General features: G+C 42.3%; 1 protein-coding gene across 4 annotated transcripts in view; it reads right to left on the bottom strand.

The window, feature by feature from the left end:
- Nucleotides 1–20,273, bottom strand: part of LOC124034585 (retinoic acid receptor RXR-alpha-B-like) — a 39,136-nt gene that overhangs the window by 5,393 nt on the left and 13,470 nt on the right. For all 4 annotated transcript variants that reach the window (XR_006838589.1, XM_046347978.1, XM_046347976.1 and 1 more), the window contains 8 exons: nt 18,373–18,611; nt 8,678–8,840; nt 8,333–8,512; nt 6,264–6,433; nt 5,839–5,968; nt 5,426–5,558; nt 4,838–4,929; nt 91–196 (listed from right to left, as the gene is read on the bottom strand). Coding sequence is in view for 3 of the 4 variants with exons in the window: in XM_046347978.1 (XP_046203934.1) it covers nt 91–196; nt 4,838–4,929; nt 5,426–5,558; nt 5,839–5,968; nt 6,264–6,433; nt 8,333–8,512; nt 8,678–8,840; nt 18,373–18,611 (1,213 nt within the window). In the remaining variant the exon portion in view is untranslated. The remainder of the gene's footprint in view (nt 1–90; nt 197–4,837; nt 4,930–5,425; nt 5,559–5,838; nt 5,969–6,263; nt 6,434–8,332; nt 8,513–8,677; nt 8,841–18,372; nt 18,612–20,273) is intronic.

The following is a 20,273-nucleotide window of genomic DNA, read 5'->3' as shown; positions in this document are numbered from 1 at the left end:
AAAACTATTATACATCTGGATGAAATGACATTATGTCACTAAGAAGTAGGTTCATCAAATATTTGGTGATGACCACACAATGACCAATACCTTCCTGGTTGGCCGGGGTATTTGTATTTACAGTATGCCTCCAGTGAAGCATACACCCCTTCTCTGAGAGCCTCAACCTCCCCTGGGTTTGACAAGCCTTTTGAGTCTACACATATGGAAACAAAGCAGAACGTGTTACTGGTGACAAGTACACCAACTCTGTGTTCCATCACTTTTAGACCAACACACAACACACATTAAAACTATTGTGTAATAGAAATGTCTGCCCAGGAGAGGGCAGTAGGAAACTACTTAACATTGTACTGGTCCAACCCAAGAGGAACAGAATAGACCCTCAAATGCTCGCTTTTCAAATCTTGTGGGGAGATGCCTTGTGTGTTAGTACATTACATTTGAATGGATTCTTGCATTCTCTGGCATTGTGTTGCCCCTTTGTACATTGAAATGTTCAGTCTTTTTTCCAAACTGATGTTAGCTTTAAAGTTTGGTTGAAAATAAGCACACTGAGCTTGTAGCGTTTGAGGTCAATGACGTGGACTTTGAAGGCAAATATTATCAGACTTATGAACAGTCTTATGTACAGAGAAACCAGCAAAAAGATTTAAACTGAAGATTTTCGTTTGACAATGGCCTATAAATGAATGCATCACAGCAGCTAAACTGAGTGACTAGGGGGCAGTATTTTCATTTTTGGAAAAATAACGTTCCCGTAGTAAACGGGATATTTTGTCATGACAAGATGCTAGAATATGCATATAATTGACAGCTTAGGATAGAAAACACTCTAAAGTTTCCAAAACTGTAAAAATATTGTCTGTGAGTATAACAGAACTGATATTGCAGGCGAAAGCCTGAGAAAAATCCAATCTGGAAGTGCCTCATGTTTTGAAAGCGCTGCGTTCCAATGCGTCCCTATTGAGCAGTGAGTGGGCTATCAACCAGATTACTCCTTCTCCGTATTCCCCAAGGTGTCTAGAGCATTGTGATGTAGTTTTAGGCATTTATGTTGAAGAATACACGTAAGCGGCTACATTGCGCAACTGGTCACCTGATGGCTCCCAGAGTGATTCTCGCATAAAATACAGAGGTAGCCATTATTTCAATCGGTCCTACTGAAAAACCAATTGTCCCGGTGGATATATTATCGAATAGATATTTGAAAAACACCTTTAGGATTGATTAAAAACAACGTTTGCCATGTTTCTGTCGATATTATGGAGCTAATTTGGAATATTTTTCATTGTTTTCGTGACTGCAATTTCCAGGTGATTTCTCAGCCAAACGTGAAGAACAAACGGAGCTATTTCGCCTACAAAAATTATATTTTTGGAAAAAAGGAACATTGGCTATCTACCTGGGAGTCTCATGAGTGAAAACATCCGAAGCTCATGAAAGGTAAACGATTTAATTTGATTGCTTTTCGTGACCAAGTTACCTGCTGCTAGCTGGACAAAATGCTATGCTAGGCTATCGATAAACTTACACAAATGCTTGTGTGCTTTGGCTGTAAAGCATATATTGAAAATCTGAGATGACAGGGTGATTAACAAAAGGCTAAGCTGTGCCTCAATATATTTCACTAGTGATTATCATGAATAGGAAGATTATCTAGGAATATTTATGTCCATTGTGTTATGCTAATTAGTGTCAGTCGATGATTACGCTCCCTCATGCGGGATGGGGAGTCACTATAGGCTTCTGTTTATATTAATCCAAACCATTTGAGGTGTAAGTCATTGATATCAAGTCTTACGTACTGAACTGAATACAGTATCTTAGAAAACGGTTGCCTTTCACACACATACTAATGATGGCCTATACAGTGCATGCGGAAAGTATTCAGACCTCTTGACTTTTTCCACATTGTTACGTTACAGCCTTATTCTAAAATGGATTACCTCACCAATCTACACACAATACCCTATAATTTTTTTAAATGAGTGTAAATTTATAAGAAATAATAAACGTAAATATCACACTTACATTAGTATTCAGACCCTTTACTTTTTTGAAGCACCTTTGGCAGCGATTACAGCCTCGAGTATTCTTGGGTATGACTCTACAAGCTTGGCACACCTGTATTTGGGGAGTTTCTCCCATTCTTCTCTGCAGATCCTCTTAAGCTCTGTCAGGTTGGATGGGGAGCGTCGCTGCACAGCTATTTTCAGGTCTCTCCAGAGATGATCGATCGATTTTAAGTCCGGGCTCTGGCTGAGCCACTCAAGGACATTCAAAGACTTGTCCCGAAGCCACTCCTGAGTTGTCTTGGCTATGTACTTAGGGTAGTTGTCCTGTTGGAAGGTGAACCTTCGCCATGAGGTCCTGAGCACTCTGGAGCAGATTTTCATCAAGTATTTTTTTATTTTTTTATTTTACCTTTATTTTACTAGGCAAGTCAGTTAAGAACAAATTCTTATTTTCAATGATGGCCTAGGAACAGTGGGTTAACTGCCTGTTCAGGGGCAGAACGACAGATTTGTACCTTGTCAGCTCGGGGATTTGAACATGCAACCTTCTGGTTACTAGTCCAACACTCTAACCGCTAGGCTACCCTATCTTTGTACTTTGCTCCGTTCATCTTTCTCACGATCCTAACTAGTCTCCCAGTCCCTGCAGCTGGAAAAACATCCCCACAGCATGATGCTGTCACCACCATGCTTCCCCGTAGGGATGGTGCCAGGTTTCCTACATACGTGACGCTTGGTATTCAGGCCAAAGAGTTCAATCTTGGTTTCATCAGACCAGAGAATCTGGTTTCTCATGGTCTGAGAGTCCTTTAGATAACTTTTGGCAAACTCACAAGCGGGCTGTCATGTGCCTTTTACTGAGGAGTGGCTTCTATCTGGCCACTCTACCATAAAGGCCTGATTGGTGGAATGCTGCAAAGATGGTTGTCCTTCTGGAAGGTTCTCCCATCTCCACAGAGGAACTCTGGAGCTCTGTCAGAGCGACCATTGAGTTCTTGGTCACCTCCCTGACCAAGGCCCTTCTCCCCCGATTAATCAGCTCTAAGAAGAGTGTTGGTGGTTCCAAACTTCTTCCATTTAAGAATGATGGAGGTCATTGTGTTCTTGGGGACCTCCAATGCTGCTGAAATGTTTTGGTACCCTTTCCCAGATGTGTGCCTCGACACAATCCTGTCTCGGAGCTCTACGGAGCTCTAATTCCTTCGACCTCATCACTTTGTTTTTTAGCTCTGACATGCACTGGCAACTGTGGGACCTTATGTTGACAGGTGTGTGCCTTTCCAAATCATGTCCAATCAATTGAATTTACCAAAGATGGACTCCAATCAAGTTGTAGAAACATCTCAAGGATGATCAATGGAAACAGGAAGCACCCGAGTTCAATTTCGAGTCTCATATCAAAGTGTCTGAATACTTATGTAAATATGGTATTTCTGTTTTTTATTTTTAATACATTTGCAAAAATGTCTAAAAACCTGCTTTCAGTTTGTCATTATGGGGTATTTTGATTGAAGAGGAAAAACATTTGTTAAATCCATTTTAGAATAAGGCTGTAAAATAACAAAATGTGGAAAAAATCAAGGGATCTGAATACTTTCTGAATGCACCGTATTGTTGATAGTTTAGGAGGAAAGCAAAACATTAAAGTGGTTCAGGCTTTACATCACACTACATTTGGAAAGTAGGCCATCAAAATATATTCCTCTTAACAACCTGATTAAAATGTGTTAAACAGAGACCAGGCATTTACTTCATATAAACGTGCATGCACACACTGTCACGCCTTGGTCATTGTATTTTGTGTTTTTGTTATATGTTTGGGTAGGCCAGGGTGTGACATGGGTTTATATGTTGTGTTTCGTATTGGGGTTTTATTAGCATTGGGATTGTGTATGATTAGGGGTGTGTCTAGTTAGGCTTGGCTGCCTGAGGCGGTTCTCAATTGGAGTCAGGTGCTTAGCGTTGTCTCTGATTGGGAACCGTATTTAGGCAGCCTGACTTTCGCTTTGTATTTTGTGGGTGTTTGTTCCTGTCTCTGTGTTGTAGTCACCAGATAGGCTGTAATTAGTTTCACGTTCCGTTCTGTTGTTTTTGTATTTCAGTTATTTCATGTATCGCTATTCTGTTCATTAAAGTCATGAGTAACCTACACGCTGCATTTCGGTCCGACTTTCTTCATTCAACAGACGAACGCCGTTACACACACACACACACACACACACACACACACACACACACACACACACACACACACACACACACACACACACACACACACACACACACACACACACACACACACACACACACACACACACACACACACACACACACACACACACACACACACACACACGGCTACTGGACTTGTATTAGAGAGAGCCTGGTTTATACTAGGATGTTGGTGTGGTGAATAAACATGAAATATAACCCTGCTCTATTCACCTCATTTCATATGGTGCTTTATATATTTTATATGGTGCTTTATATATTATTATATAGTGCTTTATATATTATTATATAGTGCTTTATATATTTTATATAGTGCTTTATATATTTTATATAGTGCTTTATATATTTTATATAGTGCTCTGTAACACTATCATACTGTCTTCAAATTCCTCCCCTTCACATTTACAAATGAATATGCATTGAACAGGTATATACAGTACTATATCAGTATTACTACTGTATGTAAACAACACAAAACAACCTCGACTAAGAATAGGCCTGAAATAACAGTCTTTGTGCCATTCATGTACAGTACAGCTTGATGAGTTGCTATCCAGGATGGAGTGTGTGATGTACAGTAGACCTACCTGGGTTGAAGAGAACGATGGCTCGAAGGCACCCTAACTCAGACTTGTCCATCTGCATGTCTCGCATTTTCGACACAAGCTCAGTCAGCACTCTGTGCAGGTAAAACAAGCTACTTTAATATACTGACAACATTCCTCTGATAGCCTTGGATGTATCGCTGTTTAGAATTCATTGCCCCAACAACTCTTCAGAGACAAAATATTCATAGATTAATTCATCACTCTGCAAGCATCACAAATGTACAAAATGTTGCATGTCAGATGAAATCTGAGGGAAATATTCATGATCCTACATCAAACCTTCTCAAAAGGTTTGGATTCGAGAGCATGCAAGCAAAATTAGGCCAGATTTTGCGATAATAAGGCAATGAGCAATGAGCATGTAATGAGCTTGAACCCATGGAATATTTATCAGGAATTTTGAGGAAAATTGAGTTTGTGAACAGTAACACTTTAAATCTTACTTTAACTGTAATTATATGATAGTACTCAATCCACTATAAGGTAGATTATACAAGTATCCAATGGTACCAATGAAATGACTAACTGTGATGATGAGGATCTGTGAGCCAGGCTGTTAGTGTTTACCTGTCAAAGATGGACCCCACCCCTGCACTGTGGGCGCTGTTGCGGTGCAGTTGGAGTCCGTTTGCCAGCAGAATGCTGTCGTTCACAGTGATGGAGCGATGGGAGAAAGAAGCTATGAGGAGCTCATTCCACCCTGAGGGGTAGAGAGGGAAACATCTAACTGGGTCATATTCATTAAGGCATGCAATGGGAAACGTTACAAAACATTTTCCTATGGCAAATGTAAATGAGCATTTCTTATTGGATAAGTTCAAACATCCCCTCCTTGTTCAGGTCCGTTTGGAGCCTAATGAATATGGCCTTGGTAAATGGTGGGCCATCAAGTAAAAGGCGAGTAAATCCTAGTTGTCAGAGCTGCTCAGTTTTGATTTCCCCTTACAGGATTGACCACAGCAGATGAGATCAGACGATACCTGCTCTTAGGAGGATGACCTGGTCGTCCAGGACCAGCTCTGAGAAGTGGGGGATCATCTTGGCCCACTCCACCAAGTTAAAGAGCTGCTTGTCTGTTGCCTGGCATATATTGGTCACAGGGTCGTTGGGCTGGGGAGACAGAGTGGAAGTCAGGGGGTCAAGAGTTCAGAGACCTGAGCTAGAGGGATACAATGAGCTTGAGTTAAATATGGCCTCTACCAAGGGGACTTTTCTGTGGTGGTTTCTAAAGCAAATTTGAAGAACATTCAGCTTGTGTCTCAGCTATACCTCCCCCTAGGCAGTTAGCATATGATGGGGGAATGAGGTTGTTTTGCCAGTATGTGATATACAGTGTATGCTACTATATAGTCATAGAGTATAGTAAGGGATCAGTAATAAGTTATATAGTGTGCAGTGAACTCACTGAGTTGGTGGGCACGCCCAGGCTCCCCTTGATGCATGTCTTGGTCTTTAGCTCCACAGCGAGCTCCGCCTCCTCTATCCTCTCCACAGGCATGTCTTCATTAGCACAACCTAACGAGTCCGCCTCACTCTCGCGCCTCTCCTTGGCTCTCTGGCGCTCGTCCTGCACAGCTGGGGTGAAAGCATTGAATGTAGCTTCTGTTATAGCCAGCCTCATACAACACTGTCCAGGGCTAGCTCAGAGAAGTGGGGAATGCTCTTAGCCTACTCCACCAAGGTGAAGATCTCCTTTTATAGCATGACATTTGATATGAATGGCCTCATGAAGAGTTTATGAAGGGTTCAGTAAGCTTTAAAAGTTATATTTTGTTTACAATGGGACCAAAGTGTTAATCAGTGGTGTCTCAGTATATGAAACTATTGGCTAAGATCCAATTAAACATCAAACATGATAAACAGTACAATAAGCAGGGAAAGTGTCCGTATTCCACAACGAGAGCTCATTTCTTCACGAGCCATGCCCTGAGGGTAGATACAGGAACTCTGCTGACAGACACTGAACCCTAGACACCGTGGTGACGGTATATCCTAGACACTGTGGTGACAGAAGGTGTACCCTAGACACTGTGGTGACAGAAGGTGTACCCTAGACACTGTGGTGACAGAAGGTGTACCCTAGACACTGTGGTGACAGAAGGTGTACCCTAGACACTGTGGTGACAGAAGGTGGACCCTAGACACTGTGGTGACAGACGGTGTATCCTAGACACTGTGGTGACAGACAGTGTACCCTAGACATTGTGGTGACAGACGGTGTACTCTAGACACTGTGGTGACAGAAGGTGTACCCTAGACACTGTGGTGACAGACGGTGTATCCTAGACACTGTGGTGACAGAAGGTGTACCCTAGACACTGTGGTGACAGATGGTGTATCCCAGACAATGTGGTGACAGATGGTGTATCCCAGACAATGTGGTGACAGAAGGTGTACCCTAGACAATGTGGTGACAGAAGGTGTACCCTAGACACTGTGGTAACACGGTGTATCCTAGGCACTGTGGTGACAGATGGTGTATCCTAGACACTGTGGTGACAGATGGTGTACCATAGACACTGTTCTGATAGATGGTGTACCCTATAGTATGCTGTGTGTGTGTGTGTGTGTGTGTGTGTGTGTGTGTGTGTGTGTGTGTGTGTGTGTGTGTGTGTGTGTGTGTGTGTGTGTGTGTGTGTGTGTGTGTGTGTGTGTGTGTGTGTGTGTGTGTGTGTGTGTGTGTGTGTGTGTGTGTGTGTGTGTGTGTGTGTGTGTGGTGGGTTCCTATTCGGGAGCACAGCAGAGGAGTATCCTATGGAGCAAGCTAAATCTACTCAGGGTTTTCTAAAGCTAATTCCATTAGCTTCACAGTTCAGCTCAGTTTTCATCCGTACTATGACGGTGGATATTGCTCATCCACCTGCTGCAAGTTCTAGCAGGCTTGTAACTGCGCGTGCATGTCGCACGTGGCTAGTTAAATGTCGAACTCTTCAATGAGACAATGCTGAAACATCAATCCATGGGCAAGTCACTTTAAAAAAAAAAATTAACACACAAAAAAGCATTTGATTAATAACAATTTTTTAAAGCATTTGATGAATAAAATATTTATATCAGTCTTCTTCATCAAATGAAGGGGATGATGTCGTAATCTTTGAGATAGAGAGGGAATCTGATTTCATTGGTCCTCAACCTGTGTTTCAGACACTTCATTCAGGATAAATGGAGTAAATGGAGCCTTCCCTGGATCAAGTTAGTTCTTAAGGATTCATTGCCATAGACATCTACCTGACAAATATGTACAGTACATGACTGGCTATCCCGAGTTGAACTCAGAGTTGATCAATGCTACCTCTCAATCTCCTCAAACCTGCTTCGTAGGATACCCTTTTGGTTGGTACATTGTGGAGGAAGTCAGTCGCGTGTGTTTGCGAGGGGACAGGGACAGTGGAGGAAGCAAAGCAGCACTCTGATGTTGGTTTCACATGAGTGTCTGTCTGTGCTCACTCTTTCAGCTCATTTCCTGGAGCATACCTTCTCTCTTCATGCCCATGGCCAGACACTTCTGGTAGCGGCAGTACTGACACCGGTTGCGTTGGCGCTTGTCAATCAGACAGTCCTTGTTGTCTCGACAGGTATACGTCAGCTCTTTCCTCACTGTTCTCTTGAAGAAGCCCTTGCAACCTTCACAGCTATATACTCCATAGTGTTTACCTGCCAGAACAATACATACAACGGTTTAGTTCTTCCCTTCATGCTTGTACAGTAGAATGACAATGATCCGCATTTTGAGATGAGGGACCCCCCAGCCTGTAGGGCCCTGTATTGGGGATCAGGGAGACGTTGTGGGGCTGTTGTGGGGACGTTTGGGGTGCTGACCTGAGGCGCGGTCTCCACAGATGGCACAGATGTGTTTGTTAAAGGAGAGACAGGTGCATGTGGGCTGAGCAGGAACCTTTAGCACTCTGTTTTGGCCCAGTGGGGGTTTGATGTCCTCTGTGCTGATAATGATGCTGCTACTGGGGATCACTGGGAAGCTGAGCTGGAAACAAGCAACAAAGAGAACAGAAAGACAAGAGGATTAGACTGTCAAAGTGGAGACAAAGACACTCATCTCTCTCATTCTTCGCGGACACACACACACACACAGTCTTGAGATCTTGTACCACAGTGATCAACAGACACCCTTTAGACAAAACTGTGTTGTGGTGATTCACATTGCATCCCCACGTTGCCAACATCCTAATTTTAGACTGGAGAACAATATGAGGAATATGAGTCCAACCCTAACAGGTAGAAAGAACAACCACATACATAAACCCAACTCAAATCTTTGTAATGAGGGTTTATTCAGGCCTCCTCTTAGACCTTAGATGCCAAATATGGACATTTGTTTTCAAATGTCTTGGGTTTTGGGGGAGAGGTTGGACATATTGAAGTGCTTTGTTTGTGCGTGTAAGGACCTTGTGAAGATGCTGGAGGATGCAGGTACAAAAGTATCTATAACTACAGAAAAACAAGTCCTATAACGATATAACCTGAAAGGCCGCTCAGCAAGGAAGAAGCCACTGCTCCAAAACCGCCATAAAAAAGCCTGACTACGGTTTGCAACTGCACATGGGGACACAGCATACTTCCAAAGTTGTGGCAAAATGGCTCAAGGACAACAAAGTCAAGGTATTGGAGTGGCCATCACAAATCCCTGACCTCAATCCCATAGAAAATTGAAGTGCTTTGTTTGTGCGTGTATACACTGGAAATCTAATGAAAACGTAGATAGAAGGTCATCGGCAGAGGCTCAGTGTTAAAGAAACTGAAACCATGTATGTTGTTTATTTCATATGGACCACAGGGACGAGGTTGTCTTCTGGGGCCAAGTCAGAGATCTGTACATGTCGGTCACTCTCCATCTGGCTGCCATGGAGAAGCTAGTTAACCAACTCCTCTGGCGTAGTGTTGGAGGTAGACTGAGACAGCCTCTGAAATGGCACTCTATTCCCTATTCAGTGCACTCACTACCTTTTATCAGGGTCCATAATGCAGTACATTTCAGACGCACCCAAAGGCTGGGACTGGGACCGCAGGGTCTTTCTAAATTCACTGTCCTGTACACACTAGACTGTATGCCTCACCACAGCCCTGCTCGTGGTTTATATGATGCAACTACTCATCCTTCCTCTGAAAGTTTCTAACTTCACCTTCACACATTGGGAGAGGAGAGTTCACCATGGGCCACTATATAGTGTTCTAACTTCACCTTCACACATTGGGAGAGGAGGGTTCACCATGGGCCACTATATAGTGTTCTAACTTCACCTTCACACATTGGGAGAGGAGGGTTCACCATGGGCCACCATATAGTGTTCTAACTTCACCTTCACACATTGGGAGAGGAGAGTTCACCATGGGCCACCATATAGTGTTCTAACTTCACCTTCACACATTGGGAGAGGAGGGTTCACCATGGGCCACTATATAGTGTTCTAACTTCACCTTCACACATTGGGAGAGGAGAGTTCACCATGGGCCACTATATAGTGTTCTAACTTTACCTTCACACATTGGGAGAGGAGGGTTCACCATGGGCCACTATATAGTGTTCTAACTTCACCTTCACACATTGGGAGAGGAGGGTTCACCATGGGCCACTATATAGTGTTCTAACTTCACCTTCACACATTGGGAGAGGAGGGTTCACCGTGGGCCACTATATAGTGTTCTAACTTCACCTTCACACATTGGGAGAGGAGGGTTCACCATGGGCCACTATATAGTGTTCTAACTTCACCTTCACACATTGGGAGAGGAGGGTTCACCATGGGCCACTATATAGTGTTCTAACTTCACCCTCACACATTGGGAGAGGAGGGTTCACCATGGGCCACTATATAGTGTTCTAACTTCACCTTCACACATTGGGAGAGGAGGGTTCACCGTGGGCCACTATATAGTGTTCTAACTTCACCTTCACATATTGGGAGAGGAGGGTTCACCGTGGGCCACTATATAGTGTTCTAACTTCACCTTCACACATTGGGAGAGGAGGGTTCACCGTGGGCCACTATATAGTGTTCTAACTCCACCTTCACACATTGGGAGAGGAGAGTTCACCATGGGCCACTATATAGTGTTCTAACTTCACCTTCACACATTGGGAGAGGAGAGTTCACCATGGGCCACTATATAGTGTTCTAACTTCACCTTCACACATTGGGAGAGGAGGGTTCACCATGGGCCACTATATAGTGTTCTAACTTCACCTTCACACATTGGGAGAGGAGGGTTCACCATGGGCCACCATATAGTGTTCTAACTTCACCTTCACACATTGGGAGAGGAGAGTTCACCATGGGCCACCATATAGTGTTCTAACTTCACCTTCACACATTGGGAGAGGAGGGTTCACCATGGGCCACTATATAGTGTTCTAACTTCACCTTCACACATTGGGAGAGGAGAGTTCACCATGGGCCACTATATAGTGTTCTAACTTTACCTTCACACATTGGGAGAGGAGGGTTCACCATGGGCCACTATATAGTGTTCTAACTTCACCTTCACACATTGGGAGAGGAGGGTTCACCATGGGCCACTATATAGTGTTCTAACTTCACCTTCACACATTGGGAGAGGAGGGTTCACCGTGGGCCACTATATAGTGTTCTAACTTCACCTTCACACATTGGGAGAGGAGGGTTCACCATGGGCCACTATATAGTGTTCTAACTTCACCTTCACACATTGGGAGAGGAGGGTTCACCATGGGCCACTATATAGTGTTCTAACTTCACCCTCACACATTGGGAGAGGAGGGTTCACCATGGGCCACTATATAGTGTTCTAACTTCACCTTCACACATTGGGAGAGGAGGGTTCACCGTGGGCCACTATATAGTGTTCTAACTTCACCTTCACATATTGGGAGAGGAGGGTTCACCGTGGGCCACTATATAGTGTTCTAACTTCACCTTCACACATTGGGAGAGGAGGGTTCACCGTGGGCCACTATATAGTGTTCTAACTCCACCTTCACACATTGGGAGAGGAGAGTTCACCATGGGCCACTATATAGTGTTCTAACTTCACCTTCACACATTGGGAGAGGAGAGTTCACCATGGGCCACTATATAGTGTTCTAACTTCACCTTCACACATTGGGAGAGGAGGGTTCACCATGGGCCACTATATAGTGTTCTAACTTCACCTTCACACATTGGGAGAGGAGGGTTCACCATGGGCCACTATATAGTGTTCTAACTTCACCTTCACACATTGGGAGAGGAGGGTTCACCATGGGCCACCATATAGTGTTCTAACTTCACCTTCACACATTGGGAGAGGAGAGTTCACCATGGGCCACCATATAGTGTTCTAACTTCACCTTCACACATTGGGAGAGGAGGGTTCACCATGGGCCACTATATAGTGTTCTAACTTCACCTTCACACATTGGGAGAGGAGAGTTCACCATGGGCCACTATATAGTGTTCTAACTTTACCTTCACACATTGGGAGAGGAGGGTTCACCATGGGCCACTATATAGTGTTCTAACTTCACCTTCACACATTGGGAGAGGAGGGTTCACCATGGGCCACTATATAGTGTTCTAACTTCACCTTCACACATTGGGAGAGGAGGGTTCACCGTGGGCCACTATATAGTGTTCTAACTTCACCTTCACACATTGGGAGAGGAGGGTTCACCATGGGCCACTATATAGTGTTCTAACTTCACCTTCACACATTGGGAGAGGAGGGTTCACCATGGGCCACTATATAGTGTTCTAACTTCACCCTCACACATTGGGAGAGGAGGGTTCACCATGGGCCACTATATAGTGTTCTAACTTCACCTTCACACATTGGGAGAGGAGGGTTCACCGTGGGCCACTATATAGTGTTCTAACTTCACCTTCACATATTGGGAGAGGAGGGTTCACCGTGGGCCACTATATAGTGTTCTAACTTCACCTTCACACATTGGGAGAGGAGGGTTCACCGTGGGCCACTATATAGTGTTCTAACTCCACCTTCACACATTGGGAGAGGAGAGTTCACCATGGGCCACTATATAGTGTTCTAACTTCACCTTCACACATTGGGAGAGGAGGGTTCACCATGGGCCACTATATAGTGTTCTAACTTCACCTTCACACATTGGGAGAGGAGGGTTCACCATGGGCCACTATATAGTGTTCTAACTTCACCTTCACACATTGGGAGAGGAGGGTTCACCGTGGGCCACTATATAGTGTTCTAACTTCACCTTCACACATTGGGAGAGGAGGGTTCACCATGGGCCACTATATAGTGTTCTAACTTCACCTTCACACATTGGGAGAGGAGGGTTCACCATGGGCCACTATATAGTGTTCTAACTTCACCCTCACACATTGGGAGAGGAGGGTTCACCATGGGCCACTATATAGTGTTCTAACTTCACCTTCACACATTGGGAGAGGAGGGTTCACCGTGGGCCACTATATAGTGTTGTAACTTAGATCTGGACATACACCACGTGGTCAAGCTGTTGCTGCTTTCAACTGTCGCTAGTTTCCTCTCTGACAGACGTCTGCTAAGCCCATTTAGGTGGCTAATAAAGAGCATTCAACCCATGTGGCAGACTCAAATCATAGGTGTCAGGGGTCAAAGCCTCTGACGGGGATAATGAGTCTGTATGAGATACAGACCAGACGACCCACAGAGCTGACAATGAAGCCAACAAGAACAAATCTGCAGGTTTAATATACACACCCTCTCAATTCAGAAGCCAAATTGGTCACACTGTATATATGTCCCCCAAAAATATATTGTTTCCATGCATACCAGCTCCAATTTTAATTAACCACAGGGTCTGTTATATTAGTGGTAGTGAGTAGACAATACCGTTGGAAAGCCCCATGGTTGAGGATCTAAATGAGTCCTTTATATGTCACATAAATGTATACAATTAGGCCTATATGATATTATGTGATGACCGTAAATATAACAGTAAATAAAACACTCAGAGGAGACCGGGGTTGGTTGTTAGGGGGACCAGGGTTGGTTGGCACACTTTTTACTCTTGTATGTATTTCTCAGCACCATTATATCTTACAAGACTATTTTCATTATTAGGAGAAAGACCAAGGTTTTGGTTTGAAATGCCATTAAAAGTTATGGCAAAATGGCTCAAGGATAACAAAGTCAAGGTATTGGAGTGGCCATCACAAAGCTCTGACCTCAATCCTGTAGAAAATTTGTGGGCAGAACTGAAAAATTGTGTGCGAGCAAGGAGGCCCACAAACCTGACTCAGTTACACCAGCTCTGTCAGGAGGAATGGGCCAAATTTCACCCAACTTATTGTTGGAAGCTTGTGGAAGGCTACCCGAAACATTTGACCCAAGTTAAACAATTTAAAAGGCAATGCTACCAAATACTAATTGAGTGTATGTAAACTTCTGACCCACTGGGAATGTGATTAAAGAAATACAAGCTTAAATAAATTGTTCTCTATTATTCTGACATTTCACATTATCAAAATAAAGTGGTGATCCTAACTTATCTAAAACAGGGAATTTTTACAAGGATTAAATGTCAAAAATTGTGAAAAACTGAGTTTAAATGTATTTGGCTAAGGTGTATGTAGACTTCTGACTAAACTGTATTTATTTTTTAAATGTTAAAGCATATATAAATGATTGAACCATTTTCCATCCTGCAAATTAGGAATAAGCAAAGGCTTTGATTTCTGGTCAAACAGATAGAAAAGGGGTCTTAGAAAAGTAGTCTTAAAAAAGTAGAGTATGGTTAGTTCAGTACAGTAGAGTAGAGTAGACTCGAGTAGAGTACAGTTCAGTAGAGTACAGCGGAGTAGGGTAGAGTAGAGTACAATTCAGTAGAGTAGAGATGAGTAGAGTACAGTAGAGTGTCGTACAGTACGAGTAGACTAGAGTACAGTAGAGTATAGCATAGTTCAGTAGAGTAGAGTTCAGTACAGTACAGTAGACTAGAGTAAAGCACTGTATTGTAGAGTACAGTAGAGTTCAGTAGACTAGAGTTCAGTACAGTACTGTAGAGTAGAGTTCAGTAATGTACAGTACAGAAGACTAGAGTATTTTATTTTGTATTTAACCTTTTATTTACAGTACATTACAGTACAATAAAGAAGACTAGAATAAAGTAAAGTATAGTACAGTACAGTAGACTAGACTAAAGTACAGAACTGTAGAGTAGATTGCAGTACTGTCGAGTACAGTAGAGTGTCGTACAGTACGAGTAGACTAGAGTACAGTAGAGTATAGCATAGTTCAGTAGAGTAGAGTTCAGTACAGTACAGTAGACTAGAGTAAAGCACTGTATTGTAGAGTACAGTAGAGTTCAGTAGACTAGAGTTCAGTACAGTACTGTAGAGTAGAGTTCAGTAATGTACAGTACAGAAGACTACAGTATTTTATTTTGTATTTAACCTTTTATTTACAGTACATTACAGTACAATAAAGAAGACTAGAATAAAGTAAAGTATAGTACAGTACAGTAGACTAGACTAAAGTACAGAACTGTAGAGTAGATTGCAGTACTGTCGAGTACAGTAGAGTGTCGTACAGTACGAGTAGACTAGAGTACAGTAGAGTATAGCATAGTTCAGTAGAGTAGAGTAGAGTTCAGTACAGTACAGTAGACTAGACTAAAGTACAGAACTGTAGAGTAGATTGCAGTACTGTCGAGTACAGTAGAGTAAAGTACAGTACAGTACAGTAGAGTACAGAAGAGTAAAGTAAAGTACAGTACCGTAGAGTAAAGTACACTACCGTAGAGTACAGTAGAGTAGAGTACAGTAGACTAAAGTACAGAACTGTACAGTAGAGTTCAATACAGTAAAGAACAGTATTGCACTTTAAAGTATAGTTCAGTACAGTACAGTGGACTAGAGTTAAGTACAGAACTGAACAGTACAGTAGAGTGTAGCTCAGTGGAGTACAGTAGAGTTCAGTTAAATACAGTAGAGGAGAGTTCTGTAAAGTATAGTACAGTAGAGTAGAGTTCAGTACAGTAGAGTAGAGTTCAGTTTAGTTGAGTTCAATACAGTAAAAAGTACTGTACTTTAAAGTATAGTTCAGTACATTAGACTACAGTTAAGTACAGTACTGTACAGTACAGTGTAGCTCAGTAGAGTTCAGATAAATACAGTACAGTAGAGCAGAGTTCTCTAAAGTACAGTACAGTAGAGTATAGTACAGTAGAGTTCAATACAGTAAAGAACAGTACTGTACCTTAGAGTACAGTACAGTAGAGTTCAGTACTGTACAGTAGAGTAGAATAGAGTTCAGTACAGCACAGTACAGTAGAGTTCAGTTAAATACAGTAGAGTAGAGTTAAATACAGTAAAGAGCAGTACTGTACTTAAAAGTATAGTTCAGTACAGTAGAGCAGAGTTCTATAGAGTACACTACAGTAGAGTTCAGTACAGTAGAGTAGAGTTCAATACATTAAAGAACAGTACTTTACCTTAGAGGACAGTACATTTCAGTCAACTAGAGTTCAGTAAAGTACAGTACAGTAGAATATAGTTCAGTACAGTAGACTAAAGTACAGTACAGTAGACTAGAGTATAGTTCAGTACATTAGAGTAGAGTAATGTAGAGTAGAGTTCAGTACAGTACAGTAGAGTAGAGTGCAATGTAATTTACTGTATTGTACTTTACTATACTGTTCTGAACTCTACTCTACCGTACTATGATCTATGATGCTTTACTGTGATGTCCAAACCTGTGAAACATAGACATCTATGATTGGTACAGATTTGGTCCAGTCCATACCAACCAAATTTGGTCTTGTTTGGGGGCAGAGCTCATTAGAATAATAGCCAGTGTGTAGAATAACATCCAAACATGAAAAGGAGGATTCTACATTTTTGTACCTTGTGTACCTATTCAGCATACATCACCATGAAGAGAATGACATCAATAATAATGCATTTATGTTTAGCAGAGATCAGGGACCCATGATGTAATTCTGTTACCTTGAAATTACCCACAACCAACCACACATTTTTTTTATTATAATGGAGTTGATTGTAACAACCAACACCACATTCCATGTGACAACCAACTCCTGAGACAACCAACCCTGGTCTCCGCTACAGCACATACAGTACATTACATATATTGTTCCCCATTCCGGCATGGTCAGAGTGATGTCATCCAACTTTGACCTTAGAAGTTTATTTTAACAGTGACTGAGTTAGACCACAATAACATAACCCATATACAGCCTGCAAAACATAACCCATATACAGCCTGCAAAACATAACCCAGGTCCTGGAGACCAAAATTACAATAATAACACAAGTAGACTATACAATTTTGTAACGGGTTTCTTCTTCCTCCTCTGAGGAGGAGTAGTAGGAAGGATCGGAGGACCAAAATGCAGCGCGGTACGTATCCATAATGTCATTTAATGGAAAAGGAATACAAAATACAAAAGAACAAGAGAATCCAAATGAAAACCGAAACAGTCCCGAATGGTGCAAACACTGAAACGGAAAAAGAATCACCCACAAATCAAGGGTGAAAACAGGCTACCTAAGTATGGTTCTCAATCAGGGACAATGATTGAGAACCATACCAGGCCAAACACAGAAATCCCAAATCATAGAAAAAAAGAACATGGACTGCCCATCCCAACTCACGCCCTAACCATACTAAAACAAAGACAAAACAAAGGAACTAAGGTCAGAACATGACAAATTTCAGTATAAAACATGACATCAGATTTAAGACTTAATTCATTATTGAAGTTAAATGACAAACATTGGCATTTTCCATAACAACTTCAAGAAGAAGAGTCCTCTATATAAATACGTATCATAAGAAATGTTTTACAATGAAAAAGCTTCCAGGCCTTTAATAAGTAACAGTGAAGTACAAGCTGATGATAAACTTCCTATTTGCACAGGCAGAGAAGGCCATCAGAACAGTGTATTGTGCTAACAACCTAATGCTACTGTATGCACTAGTACAGTATAGCACAGAGCTCTGTGTTATGCAACAGTACAGTACATCAGCTTAAGTGGAAAAAGATATCTAAATGTAGCTCTATGTTCTGTTCAACTATTCTTCAATAGGAATAACTCGGGGTTTAGTTGATTGCACGGAAGAAAAATAGAAAATGACCATCTAGAAACAAAAAGCCTTTTAATCCAGTTGTCAAGCCCATTACAATATCATATGAATTTGCATGCCACAAAACCTTGTGAGACCTTTTCAAATATAAAATGGGCAACCCTGGCATTTCTCAGTTTCACATAAAAGCACCCAGGCCTCAGCTTGTGGTTTGTGAAAAGGTTATCCTCACATTTGGCCGTTCTTTTACACAACGCACATGTTGCCATCATGAATCCTTACAGACGAGCTTGTAAAGAGTTTCAATTGGCAACATTTGGTTTCGCTGAATCTATAATGGAAACCTAGCAGGCCAGCCATACACCTAGTCAGCTCTTCTCAAGACCCCAACTAAGGAAGGAAAACCAAGTCCAAGGAGCAGGTGATTGAGTGTGGTGTCTGGGGGTTGTAGGTTGCGTTGGAGGCCTTACCTGCGGGCTGAAGCCCATGCTGGAGGAGGTAGAGTGGTGTCCCGCTGGACGGCTGCTGACAGAAAAGGGCAAAGCCAAGCTGGTGATGGGCGAGCTCACGGTGCAGATGGGTGAGTGTGGAGGTCCTGAGGAGCTCACAGACGATGGGATGAGCAGAGATGGGTGCAATCGGTGAGCACCCATTCCCCTATGGGCGTGGTGTGAGCGGAGCGATGGTGAGGACAGCTGACCGGAGGAATCTGTGAGAGAGAGGGAGGACAGGAACAAGGTTGATTTACACCTGACACACACACATCTCCAACATATTGTCATCAGTGTCGCTAAATTCAAAGCAGCCCTCTTCGGGTGGACATGCTGTTGAACCAACATTTAATTAAACATTCTATTGTATAACAAACATGAATCCACTCATATTATTTGATCCCATGAATACACAGGGCTCAAATGGTTTCTGTATTTTAAATCTGGTCTGAAATGTATATTCAAAGCCGTACATTGCTGATACGCAAGGGGGAAATTAGCGTAAAGTGTGTGCTGAGCTAGTTGTGTAAAATCATTCTAAAGCCTTCTGAAGGATTTCCCTCCATATATCCAACAACAGAATAGGAGACTGCCCACTTCAACTAGCCTCCTGTACAGGATAGTATTACCTGCCACAGAAAGACTGAACTATGTGGAATGAGACACCTTCTGAGAAAAGCAGACAAGCGGACAGGTAAGGACAGGGCTACACTTTCAACATTATATTATCTGTGTGGTGTAAAATGTTTGCGTGAGATTGACAAAAATAATTTTCCCCCATAAATGTTTTAATAATAATATTAATTGGTTTATTTCATTGTATTTATCCGAGAGCTTTTAAAGGGATATCTGAGTGATACTGACCAACAAAATCAATGGGAGGCCCCCTGCCGGTAATTTGACAATGATAACAGGGTAAATATATACTGTAACTGGCTCTAAACAAATTTAGCAATCTAAAAAATTGGCTAATTGACCTGCTATCAGTGACTGACATAACAAGAGGAAAAACTGTGACGCACAACCAAGTTTCGAAATTGCACCTTGTGGATTCTATTATTTGAACTCGGAACAGCAAATTGAGAACACGACTGAGAACCCCCCCTCAATTAAAAAAAAACATGTTTTAATTTTTTTTTATCCGAGGGCCTTCAAAAGAGGGTTGTGGGCTGCCAGTTGACCATCCCTGATTTTAAACATTCTTAAGCAGGATTTAGTGAAAGGCAAATCTATATGTGTGTGTAATCTTAGAACAATACATTGACACATTTATTATACATACTCGGAGTATCAATTTAGCCTGTAGTTAATAAAACTACCATTTGTACTGCATAAACCAACCAGTCCAAACCTATTGCAATGCCAGTCCATCAAATAGAAATGTCAACACCTCAATTCAAAGTTCATTTAATAGGCTCTGTTACATTTGTTGAATTCATGGCACAAATGCTATACACACCAACATAAAAAACACATGAGCTTTACAAAAACAATAAAACATGGGTAGACAAACAGCATAAATGTCATTTGTGTCAACATGAACTTTGGTCACATAAATCACTGTGTTAAGAGAGTTTACAAGCTAGAGTGTCCCTGGTCCTTTTTAGTAAGACTGAGTGTTATGTAACTGGGAGTGTCCTTCTGTGAGAATTCTGTGGTTGGTTTGAGTTGTCCGGCTTGGCATGGTGCCCATGTGTGACAGACAGGTTTGGGCTGGGTTTCCCCACCCTCACTACATTCCCCAGTTATTCAGTGTGGGCGATGTGGGAGCTGGAATTGTGAGACCCTGTGAATGCCTGGCAGTGCAGCAACTGGATCCTATTCTCCATCTCTGTATTCATTCCCCTATGGCACTGCCCTGGCTCTCTGCCAGCATCACA

This window comes from Oncorhynchus gorbuscha, linkage group LG04 (genome assembly GCF_021184085.1).
Source record: "Oncorhynchus gorbuscha isolate QuinsamMale2020 ecotype Even-year linkage group LG04, OgorEven_v1.0, whole genome shotgun sequence".
In the NCBI taxonomy this organism is placed as follows: Eukaryota; Metazoa; Chordata; class Actinopteri; order Salmoniformes; family Salmonidae; genus Oncorhynchus; species Oncorhynchus gorbuscha.
The sequence above is the reverse complement of the archived record's forward strand: the minus strand, read 5'-3'. Positions and strand labels throughout refer to the sequence as shown.